This window comes from Pyxicephalus adspersus, chromosome 6, assembly GCF_032062135.1.
Source record: "Pyxicephalus adspersus chromosome 6, UCB_Pads_2.0, whole genome shotgun sequence".
NCBI lineage: Eukaryota > Metazoa > Chordata > Amphibia > Anura > Pyxicephalidae > Pyxicephalus > Pyxicephalus adspersus.
In genome coordinates, this window is record NC_092863.1 from 46545873 (window position 1) to 46558679 (window position 12807).

A 12807-nucleotide genomic window follows, 5' to 3' on the forward strand; every position below is an offset into this window, starting at 1 on the left:
TTTCAAAACATAAGATAATGATTTATTAAACATGCCAAATATCATGTTATACAAAGTATGCTGCTAAAGCAGCCATTTTATCCTTTGGTTTTTTAGGATTGCCTCGTCGGCCTCTACCTCTCCCTCTTCCCTGTTTCCTTCCTTGCCCACCCCTATGCATTGGATGCCTCATAGTGGCATGTTTGAGTTCTACCAAGTCTTGGAAGACTGTGTCACAAAACACACAGCCAGTATGTTGTGTTTGATCTCCAGGCAGTGGGCTCTTAGCCTTGTTGAAGTCTACATGAAAAAGGGCGGCATCGCACACCTCACAGGTATCCGCAGACACCCGAACTCGATGAGCATTCTCAAAGAAGTGCACCATAACATTACACTTATTACAAGACATCTTCCATTTCGGACCAGACGTGGGGTCTAAGACCATCACTCCATTCTCACATTCCACACACTGTGCAATCCCAAGCATACTTAGGGAATGCTGGCACGTAGGGTGGGTGCACTCATTGCACCCCATTCCTAAAAAGAAAACAAGAGAAAGTTTAGTAGTTATTTAGCAACTGGAGGGTTAAAAAGGCAAGAAGTACTTTGTTTAATTAAACTACAGGATACAGTGTGCAGTTTACTAAAAAGGAATTTGTAATGCAAATTATATATATATAATATTTGGCCAATGCCAAACATTTTTTAGTTCTTTATTAGAAAGGGTTAGGATAGAATCCATCAATTTTTTACTACTGTCTTTATCCCCTTTGGAGGGGATAAACCTTTTTCCTGGTCCTCCTCCTGACGGCGTACACATGGGTAATCCCGCCCATATTACCCCTCCCAGGACCACCTTTTCCCCAATAAAAAATCCCCTTCCACTTACCTCCCTGTTCTTTTTCTGTCCTGCTCCAGGACCATCAGACGCTGGTGAGGTGGCTTCTTCTTTTCTTCTTTCCCTCTCATCTTCTCTGGGAGCTGCGTTCCTCCAATGGAGGAACGCAGCTCCAGTCCACAGGCTTCCTGGTTGTGAGCGTACCTGCGCATGCGCTATTTTCAGCGCATACGCAGTGGCGTTCCAAGAAAGCCTTTCTGTCATATTCCAAGATGGCCAAATTCGATTTGGTAGTTACTGCGCATGTGCAGTAACAATTCTGAAGCATTTCAGGAAGTGATTTTTGCTCTATTTCCTGCGGCGCCAGATTTAAATGGGGAAACTTTCCAATGTCATTTTGTGAGTGTTTTTGAGGCTGAAGCATCTGCTGAAGACAATGTCGGGTAAGTGGAAACTTTCTCCTTGTTAGAATGTTTTTGGAATATTTTTGAAATGTTTTGGAAAGTTTTTGGAATGTTTTGTTTTCTTTTTGGTTACTTTTCTTGTTTAAATTTTGAGAAAATGTAACTGATATTATTTGGGTTTAGCTCCTGATACCTCTCCGCCGTCCTCAAGAGCAGGATCCTGGTTAAGGTAGAAATGTTTTTAAACATTTTTGAGTAGCAACAGGTGTATCTTAAATTAGATATTCAAGTTATTCAAGATTTTAAATTAGCCCTGCTTTCTAAATTGGTCTGTGCAATATGCCTTAAAGAGGCATGTTGAGACAGAGAGACCGAGGCCAAGGAGATGAAGGGGTATATTGATCAGGCCATTGCGGAGGTTTTAAAGAACCATACCGCAGGCAAAAGTTCTATGGCACAGGAGGGCGTGGTGAAGCATTGGGATTTACCACATGGCTCGGATTTATCAGATTCTGAGTTAGAAGAAAGAAATTTATCTTTCATTAATTAACTCATTTATACATGCTATCAAAGAAGCTGTTCAGTGGAAAGAAGTATCTCCACCCCCTCCAAAAAAAAAAAAGATATTTTCCGAAAATGAAGCTAACAGCTGATTTTCTGGCAGAAGCATTGCTGGATCTAGTCAGATTGTCAGCAAAAATAATGGCTTTTTCTGTGACGGCAAGAAGGACCCTTTGGTTGAGAATACCCTTTGAGGGGAAGTTGCTCTTTGGAAAGTCACTGGAAGAAGGAATCCAGAGAGTAACTTGGGTCTGTTACACAGGAAGGGAGAGCCCACTCATTGAGGGGTATCTCAACCTCATGGGCATCCTATGCAAAAGTTTCCACAGAGTCTATTTGTAAAGCGGCCAGTTGGAAGACTCCTAACACCTTCATCAATCATTACAGAATGAATGTTTTTCCGAACACAGATTCTGAGTTTAGAGCCTCAGTGTTACGTGCAGCTCTGAAATAAATATTTTTTAATTTGCAGCAATAACGTATTTAAAATTTCTTTGCCCTCCCTCAAATAGGGTTGCTTGCTACACCGCCGCCAGGAGAAGGACCAGGAAAAGGGAAAATTGTTGCCATACTTACCCGTATTTTTTTCTTTCCTGGGAACTCCTCCTGACAGCATAGTTACCTACCCTCTCTGTCGCAAGACTTAAGACGGAACAGGGAGGTAAGCGGGGGTAAGGGGGGTTTTTTATTGGAGAAAAGGTAGTCCTGGGAGGGGTAATATAAAATTACTCATGTGTACGCTGTCAGGAAGAGTTCCCAGCAAAGGAAAATTACGGGTAAGTATGGCAACAATGTTCCCTTTTTTTTTTAACTGTCTTGGTGGTCATTGAAATCATGACATTGCTATTCAATAGGGAAAATGTTTTTATCCTTTTGTGTTTCTAGTAAAGGAAGAGAAAATAAATCCCTGAATAACTTACTTTGATTACCCCGAGATTTATTTTAAAACAGTTTTTAGGGTTAGTCTACCTAAAAGTCATAATATACCTTTTGCTAGATGTTGGGGAGTTAAACCACCTGACTTTTTTCCTTTTGGGGGAACTATAGATGAGATAACTGCACCTAAGTTCCTTGGTTGCACACTTACTATGGCTCTTATGAGGGGTATCTGTTCTCCCTGTTTTATTTTTTATTAATTGGATAGCATTAAAAATGCAACAAGATGTCCTGGAACACCAAAACATGGCTGGAAATTCCCCAAAACTATTAGGCATGAATTATAGAAGTGAGATCTCACTACTGGACTGCTGAAGACATAAAAGAAGCCAATAACCTTCTCCACAACAAGCTCAACTTAAGTATCACTTTTGGGTGAACTAACCCTTTAATGCAAAAGGATTCAGAGACCATTCAACACTTTTTTTAGTATTATTATTTGCTTAGACAAGTGTTATTTAAAAGAAAAAAAACGTACTGATGTTTTATGTTTTGGATATTCAAATAAAGATTAGCTTAGTAATTTTTTTTTAAATAATTTATATTTTAGAACCTTGCTCATCTGTATAATTTGTGGGTACATATGTGCATGTGGGCAATCATTACTGCTTTGCAGTGCTACTTTATTAATTAAATGACTTAAACCAATGCACTCTGAAACAAAAACTTATCATAGTTCTCCCCAGAGGTTTTTAGCCGGTTGCTCCGCCCAGCTGCTTTGAATACCCCGCCCAGCTCTCGGCAGCTCTCATCCTCGGATGCACGGATCTCTGTGAGGCTGCTCTGTGCCATCTGTGCTCCGTTCAGAGGATTGCTGCCAATGAGAGGTGAGCACACACAGTTCAGCCTTCATGTGAAGGGGACACAGGCAGCCCCGCCCCCATCTCATAGCACGAGCTCGGATTTCTGCCTGTGAAATGTATCCACCTCTAGCTCTGCGTGTGAATTCCGCATCCTCACAGCTCTGTGTGTACAAACCTCCATATCTCCTAAACTGTATGTCACCATGACCTGATATTTTCAGGGTGTACAGGGGACCCTCATAGATACTAGTTATTACAATTTCAGCCCCCCAGCATTAAAGAATTTCATGATATGGGGGTCACTAATGTAAAAAAAGTTATGAAAATTGAACTTTGGGATTGCTGTTTCAGAGAAAAGTGCAACTAGGAGTCCTAAATTGAAAGTGCAAATTGGGGACCCCGGGGGCCACTAACATAGCAAGGAGCATTGGGTTGGGGCCCCTAAAAGTATACCTACCTGTCACAAATCTATACCTATGAGACTACTGTCTGCTTCTCTTCTTTGAAGCCAAATTTCTCTGAGGTGGGGGGTACAAAACTGAAAATATAGGTGCAAGTGGTGGGCACATTCTCCCCTTACAATCTCATTACTACAGCATCATTAGAACATAAAACACTCTGCCCATCAAAATGGGCCTCCATGCCCTGTTACACATTCCTGTCCACTTATCTAACATTCTGAACTTCAATTGGGGAATGGGGAGGTGTAAGAAACCAAAAATATAGGTACAAGTGGGGAACATCTGTGAATAACATGCTCTAAAACTTCATCACTATGGTATCATTAGAACATGAACTCTGCCCACTAAATGTTATTGATGTTGAGTTACAGGAAGGTTACAGTCGTGTGTAACAAGGAAGTACATTTTGATGGACAGTTTTTTTTTTTTTAATGTTGTAATGATGCCACAGTGATGAAAGGTGATCGCCACACGTGTCTCCCACTTCCACCTATATTTTTGTTTCCCTGCACCTCTTAATTCTGGAGAAATTGGGGTTTGAGGTAAGATGCAGACAGATATGTGTAACAGAGCAGGGAGCACATTTTGCTAGGTAGAGATTTATGTTCTCATAATGCCATAGTAATTACATTTTAAAAAGGTTTAGCCACAAGTGTCCCCCACTTGCACCTACAGTTTCAGTTTCCTATGCCTCCACGTTTACCTTAAAAATTTCAAGTTAATACAACCAACGGTTTAGGAGATCTGAAGGTTTGAACACAGCGAGTTGTTAGGCTGCAGAATATGACAAGCAGCTTTTACACTCACATAGCCCTCACACTGCGCTGCCGATAACATTACACACTGCGGATAAACGTCACAAACTGTTTTTATATAGAATATGGGCAGTGATGAGAGGGGGTCACTGTCTGTCTTGTCCCTATCTGATATCACATGCATGATGCTATTAAAGCATCGCCATATTTTTAACATTATATTAAAGAGTGACTTTCTCTGTTATGTAATGGAAAAATGTGCGTTTTTTTACACTTTTGTGGAGAGGACCTCTCCCCTTCAGTCTTCACTTCCATTTCGGTAAAGACCGAAGGGGAAATCCGCAGCCTCCAGGAATATTTGTGTCACATATCCCAAGAGGTTCTGCACTGCTCCTTCTGTGCATGCATCTTCAGAGGATTTCTTATAATGTAAAAAAAAAAAAAAGTGTTCAATCTAATGCATGCGCTGTGCAAGGCAGCACTGGACGTACAAGTGAGCATTAGAGAAAAGGTGGAAGCTGAGCCAGCATGGTCCTGCTGGGCTAATTTTGTAAAAGAATCAAGTGAAAAAAAATGTTTTCACAAAAGTTCACTGTAACTAAATATAGACACAGGAGCACATCTGATGTTAGGCTGAATTCACACCGGCAGTAAGGTTACATTTGTCCATTCCTCATGCCAGGAACCACTACTGCTCAAACTTCTAGCCCTGAAAAAGCCCAGCACCCCCTGTTACCAATCCTAAGTGCCCAGCACTCACTGCCTGTTACCAATCCTAGGTGCCTAGAATTTACCGCCTGTTTTAAATCCTAGGGGCCTAGCAGTTATGGCCTGTTACCGATCCTAGGTGCCTAGAACTTACCGCCTGTTATAAATCCTAGGTGCCTAGCACTTATGGCCTGTTACCGATCCTAGGTGCCTAGCAGTTGCCAGAAGTCACTCAGAAGGAGTAAATGTTTTTTGCTGCTAATATGAGCTAAGCCTAACTTGTTACACCACATTCATTATACTATTACACTACTACAAAGGATTACACTCTTAAAACTTAGAACACTAGTAAGTTGGGTCACAATACACGGCATATGACAGTTGTGGCAAAATACATAGAATAGAAAAATTGGATATACTAACAGGGCAGGTATTACAAAGTTGTAACAAATAATTGGGAGAAGGTAGAACACTGAAACAATAGGAGGTTACTGGATACCCATGGCATAAACAACTGGGAGCACTAAATTTGCTGTGTTTTGCCACACCCCCTTTTTTACCACCCGGCTACAGCTTCCTACGGTACCACCCGGCTGAAAAAAACTTCTGGGAGAACACTGCTTTTGTGGCTGATATATTGTGGCAACTGTTAAAAAATCACACTGAGCATCTGAGAGATTCCACTACAAATACATGGACATAAAAAAGTTATTTAACAGATGACTTTTGGGTACGCACCGTGATAGTAGGGGAAAAGTAGGTGCTTGCAGAAATGTTCTTATACTTTCCATATATAATTTGCCTTTAAATACTGAACTTCAGGCAAACAGGTTTTCTCTACTGCAGTTCAGTAACACTCTAAGGTCTTAAACCTTTCCCGGCCTGTGAATGGACAGTGAAAGGAAAAGCAGCAGACTGATAAGCTCTTCACTTTGTTACCCAGCTCCCCCCTTCTTTCAGCATGCTCTTTGCTAAGCAACACTATTGACTGGTTGCTTGTGTTGCATCTCCCTCTTTCAGTTTTAGATCTGCTGAACAGGGAATTTATGTACATTGGTCCTATTTAAGAAATACATCTAGAAATGTAGCATTAAATACAGAGCTGCATTTTTTGTGTTATTTGCATCTACATGTAGTTCAGTCTTAAGATGTTTACAGATGTTAAGTAGTAACCAGCTGTGCCTGCACAATCTAGCCATGGATCACCTGTTCTGATTATAGATTGTTCAACTGTTCAAATGTGCAAATTTGCCCCTGTAAAGATGTGGAGAAGCTGTGCCGGGCCTAGCCTTCTCCAAGAAATGGTTTTTGTGATTGCTAGAAAAATCCATCCTGGCAGGAGGACAAATATTGGTACGTAGATGCAAAACAAACCTTTTTTCATGTCCCTGAAAGGAGCATGATTGTAACAATAAGGACACAGAGGGTAACTCTTTCCTCGTGATCCGGAAGACCACAATACAAGCTCAAAGTCATCCAGTGGACACCGCAACTCCTTGTAAAGTTTAATGGTCCCATTCTGAGGAAGGCTGTAGGTCTCATCACAGTGTGAGCAATGCAGACGGCTGGGCTTAGCCTGAAATCAGAAGAGATATCTATAATGGATATTGTGGTCAATGATCACAAAATAAAATGAATACAGAATGTCAACATAATATGAGACAATTTTCAATCTCTCAAGAAAATTACAATCCAGAATGCAGTTGTTTATATTTGATAGCCTTTTTGGACAACAGCAAGTTGTTTTAGAGTAAAAGGCTTTGTTGCATTATTAAACAAGCAGCATTGTGAGAGAACAGGTCAGGCAATAAACACTAAAAGAACAATGAACAGGATATGAAGCATTGTTGGCCAAATATGAATGTATTTGTAAATGTTAAACTATACAATATGTTCCTATATTAGCTCAAAAAAAAAATAAAGAGGAAGAAGGCCAATTATTGTTATATACTAGAACTGGTTGATATCTGTGTCACATAAGTGATTTAGATCCTATTTTGAAAGTCAGTCACAGCACCAATATTCTAAGAAGCATTGGATAAAAACGAGCCATTTCTAGATTCACAAGTTGCAAACTAGTTTCAAAGCAGGTTTAAATGTGTGAAGCGACTGTCCAGAAACTAGCATTAGGTTTAAACTTTGAAATATAGCAGCTTCCATCAAAGGCTTCAAAATAGTTATTGAGTATAGGTCCATTAAAATGCATTCCAACCAATAAGAAAAATCGTACAGGGAATGCAATGCACTTCTCCTAGGTTTCAAATTCTTATCCGAGTGCTACTGCAGTGTGTTAGGCAAACCTCTGCCCAGTCCACCAGGGATCAAATTGTTCATTCTAGTTTATACAGCATAATGCACTGCAAACATTTCAAAAGTTGAAACAACCTTCTTATTTATGTGAAGCATAATTCAGCTTTTGTCTAGAATCACTGAAAAAAGATTTTAAAGTGAACATGTGACTCAAAGATTACACAGGGTTGAAGATCCTTTTCTTATCTTCTACAGAAAACCCTGCCTATGCAGTCAATTGCCAAACAACAGTGATGTCACATAGAAGGAAAGAGAGTGCAGGGGAACAAAGTAACAACAAGACGGTTTTGATGTCAGCATTAAAGTGAAACTGTTGCTTTGCTTAGAATGAGCAACGTGCAGGTTTACTTGAATGGCCGTAGCTGCCATGTTCATTAGAAATGAATAAGCATTCAAGTTGCTTAGATAGAAGTTTGGTGAGCAATAGTAAATAGCCCGTTAATTCTCTATGTGAGACATTGTTTGAAGTGTCCGCCCATTAGCTACGGTTACCTGCAGTGAGAAAACAGTAAACACAATGCTGCCCGACTGTGTGAACTCTCCTTAAAAGTGCTGGCTGGATTTTTTAATTTTACAAACATGTTTTGTAAGCATGCGCAGTATGCTGATTTTTTCTACTTGTAACCCAGAGCTTCTGTCTTACAATAAATCATTTCATACCTGGATATATTTCATAAATCGATGACATTTACCACAGCGAGACAGTGGTTTGCCAGTGGCCGCCAGAGGTGAAAAAGATACTTCCATCAGTTCATCCATTCCTACAGAAACAATTAGGCAAGTTCAGAATGTCTCTATGATAATAAAGCATTAGGCTTTGATACATTGGGGTTGATACATCGAGGTTCACCAATAGGGAAAACCACAGTGTAAAATCTGTTGTAAGATATATTTAACCACTACTACTTGGCCTGAAAAAAATAGCACATATTAGGTGGAGACATGTACACATAACCTAAATGTACATCCAAATCTGGACTTTTTGTTTCCACTTCCACCTCACAGGCCCAACTACCGACCTCCTAATGTGACTTTCAGAAAGTCTTGGGAGTCTTGGGAAGCTCAACTTTATGTACAAAATCCTAGTTTGTGAAGTACTTTAGTTACCTGGATCTATGGATAGCTTTGTCACATGGTTTCACTTGGTTGTTACCATTTTCACTTGGTTGTTGCCTAAGATGAGCAGTTGTGCTCATCTCAGGTGAAAATCTGACTTGTACAGTAATCCCCTGACATCATTCATCAATATGCCACTGCAAAATGATAAAAGACCAATCGGGAATGACCACTGTTTACTACTATGAAGGAAAGCACAGGTCACTTGTGCGCTCTTCTCCCTTCCCTACCACAGAATTGCACTGTGTTCAGTATTCGTTCGTTCATCTGTTATCTGTCACTAGAAACAACCATGATGCCAACATGCCAGATTGCTTCTAGTGACAGCCTGTGCACATGGCCTAAGGGTATTGTATGTATATGAATGTTGGTATATGTTTAATTTATTTTATTTGTGTGTGCTTTATTGAAAAGAAAACTTTAAAATACTGACTCGCTAGAGACCCCCATCTAGGAGTGGGTTCAGGCCTAGAAGTAGCAATCTGCTGATAAGTAGCCCTACACTATAGCTCTTTGTGCTAGCTGAAGTTAGGGGTTAAATAGTATGTAAATCCCAACAATAAACTTCTTTTATTTACTTCCCTTTTCTGTATAAATATACTATTACAAGTCATCTGTTATATCTATTTAAAAAGTGGAAATAAAATAAATAAATAAATAAATAATAATGCTGCTGATACCAGAAATCTATTGTAATATTTTATATATTGAGCTGATAACCTTCTGTGCATCTCTACCTCTGCCAACTATTATCAGTTAAAATAGCTTCTAATGTTATCTGAGAAATAAACAACACATTATGGAGAAGATGAGAGAGGTGTTGTGTAATACTAGCCAAAGGTTAATTATGCTGTTCCACCATAGATAAAGTATGGTGAGTGAACATTGTTATTCTAGGGCAGGATATGTGTTACTGGCAGGATTACCAGGTAAAAATAAACACAAAGAAGCATGGAAAAGAAAATAAATGTTGTGTGTGTCAAGCTTTAAATATTGTGAGAAAAGAAACAACAATGGTTCTGATATCTGACCTGCAATGGAGTCTACAAAGTAATGAAACTTTCTCTTGAAGATATCCAAAGTGTGTTCCAGGACCTGAAGATAATTAGCTTTTCCCAGAGCAATTAGATTTAGCTGCTTCTCTACTGCACTTCGTATAGTCGGTAAAACCAGCTCTGGGTCTAAAAGAGTAAGATGGAGGAACAAAACATTCAGACAATCTTTCCTCTAAACAAACATTAGCATTTATTAATATTGGCATTTTACATTTTTAAGAGTACAGTAAATACTATCACAATTACACACCTAAAGGTGGGCAGCTCCTGAAAATACATGTTATAAATGTTAATATGTGCAAATACTTCTCCATGTAGAGGAGAATTGAATCATTTTTTTAATCCAATTTTTAAGGCTGCGTCTCCAACTGCAGGCCCTGTGTGGATTAATGTGGTCAGGGCCGAGGCACAGGCAAAAGAGGCAATAACCTTGGAACTTAGCAGGGGCTAATGGGAAATACCTGTAGCATATACTGCTGTAGAAGCTCAGAGCTCATGATGTGGGGATGGGAAGGGGGGTTGGTATCGATAAAGACCATTCCTGGACTGCTGAATCCACAACAGAACAGAACTATTCCACCATCAGACTTGACATTCATTTCAGTTGTACTGTAAGTACTCACCTATCTTATAGTAGCCGTGTACCAATACAATGCCCAAGCTGGTAGGCTTCAATCTGCGTCCACTCTCCACTGTTACATAATTGCGCTGACAGACATTGTTAATGTGCACAGGTATACTGGCATCCGTACCTGAAGAGCACAATGTGTATTTCATTAGACATTACCTAGGCCCTTTTCATATCTATACACAAATGTAGCATTGCTCGATGTACTGACATACACTGCATTGTGTTTCTCTATTCTCTATGCGCCCTCCCACCAAAAAATGCACATTGACATTAACATTTTTTATGAACTGTAATGCATCCATTTACTGGTGTAAGATTGGCAGTGTGCTGAGAGTCGTCTGTTGCTTGTGTGGATGCATGTTGTGGGTCTATTAGAAACCAATGAGTGAACCCCCAAGTTACAAACACAAATTATAGGCAATGTATGCTGACTTGTAAAAAAAAGTAATTAGAGCATACATTATAAAATCCCAGCAAAAACAGCTAGGGTAATTATAACAATTGTTTTAAATACCTAATGTATTGAAGCTACTTAATCAGCATGAAAGCCAGCTAAGTAGCATGTTCAAAAGCAATCTCTAGAGGTGAGATGGCACTGGGACAATAGCCTCTTATCTGTGAGCACCTGCAGACATTGCTGAAGTGCAAGTCTGGGTGGATTAAGTATATTAAGCAATGTAATATAATTTGTTTAATGTTCATGAATGTCATCATGTGTAAGGCCCTTATATGATAGACATCGTCCACCATGTGTTAATGTAGAACTTTAAACAAAATGGAAAATCTACTTCACACAATAATTGTGTGAAAGTGATTTAATAACCTCAGACATACTGTGATCATACCATCCCGTACCCTGAAAAGCACATGGACAATATGCAAGGTACTTTTTGAGCAAAAATGTTAAATTGTGTTCAAATTGACTATAGCGTAGTTGTGCTACAGTAGGCATGCTACCTCACTCACTGAATTAGGATATAAAGTTTATACTGTTGTAAACTGCATTGTACCAGCTATGCCAACTCACTGGAATGACAGACTAGACTGGTCATAATTGTGATTGTTAATCACTGTGAAAAGTGGGGGTGGGCTTCCACCTTAGCCACACACTTAGTACATCCCCTATAACCAAAGATGCTATTGTTTTTCTAAAATTTACTACCATTGGTCCCTATATGTTCCATGTGGCTCTGTTATTGGCATTGCAATAAACCCAGAATTTCCATCTTTAAATGGAATTTAAATGTTTATGAAAAAATGGCAATCATTCAGGTGTCTAGATGTTGAGTGCTAAGATATGTCTGACGAGGGCAAAAGTCTACCCATGAGAAAAGAGAATTACATATTTACCATATCACTTACCAATACCATGCTTTTCCATCAGAGAGATGAGCTCTGCCTCTGTTAGGTAATCTGGTGGACATGTCTGTTTCTCCACCAACTTCACTTCCTCCACATTAAACTTCTCTCCTTTTTCACAGGACTGAAAACTCTCTTCCAGGGGAATACCTTGCCAAGGCATGATTTCTGTGTACCCTGTAATATACCATGAAATATAAAGTGAAATTAGCATTAGGTATGGTTATTTTAATAACAAAACACAGTATATTCAAGTGAGCATTTATTTTAAGATATTTCTGCAGGGTTTACTGCAAAAATAATTTGTGATGAAGAAACACTTTATTTAAAGCAAACACTGGGCTTGTGTACACTTACTTCAGCCTCTTGCATTATTTTTCTGATCTACTGATGTGCAACAATTTAGATTTTATCAATCTTAGTTTTCCTAATCTGTATACTTGCTCTGAGTTGGTAAATTAAAAAGACAAATGCATACGTGCATAAATCAGCATAAGAGCCAGTTAACTAGCTTTTCCAGAGGTAGCTTCCTCCAGTATGGTAAATTGGATGATGCCTGGAATAGGACCATGAAACATCTACTGAGGGAAGTCCAGGACCTCACAACACTTAGAGGTGTATTTATAAATTATCGCCCTGCCAATTAGACAGCATGTTCACTGACAGCCATTCGAATCCATCTATACCTCTGGTTTCAATGCCTAGTAAAACAATGAGTAATTCTCCAACCTAGATGTCAAAAGCGGACAGAAGTCACAACAATAAATGTGGAGTAAAAATTTATGGGAAAAACTACCGTATTTTTCGGACCATAAGACGCACTTTTTTTCCCCCTAAAGTGGGGGGAAAATCAGGGTGCGTCTTATGGTCCGAATGCATATTTTTTTACTT

At 39.4% G+C, this 12807-nt stretch overlaps 1 protein-coding gene across 2 annotated transcripts in view; it reads right to left on the reverse strand.

Moving 5' to 3' along the window:
* Positions 1-12807, reverse strand: part of TOP3B (DNA topoisomerase III beta) — a 30208-nt gene continuing 17401 nt past the window's right edge. For both annotated transcript variants that reach the window (XM_072415638.1, XM_072415637.1), the window contains exons 13-18: positions 11920-12093; positions 10550-10678; positions 9903-10052; positions 8416-8516; positions 6820-7021; positions 1-516 (exon numbers count right to left, since the gene is read on the reverse strand). In XM_072415638.1, the coding sequence (XP_072271739.1) occupies positions 47-516; positions 6820-7021; positions 8416-8516; positions 9903-10052; positions 10550-10678; positions 11920-12093 (1226 nt within the window). In that variant the 3' untranslated portion in view covers positions 1-46. The remainder of the gene's footprint in view (positions 517-6819; positions 7022-8415; positions 8517-9902; positions 10053-10549; positions 10679-11919; positions 12094-12807) is intronic.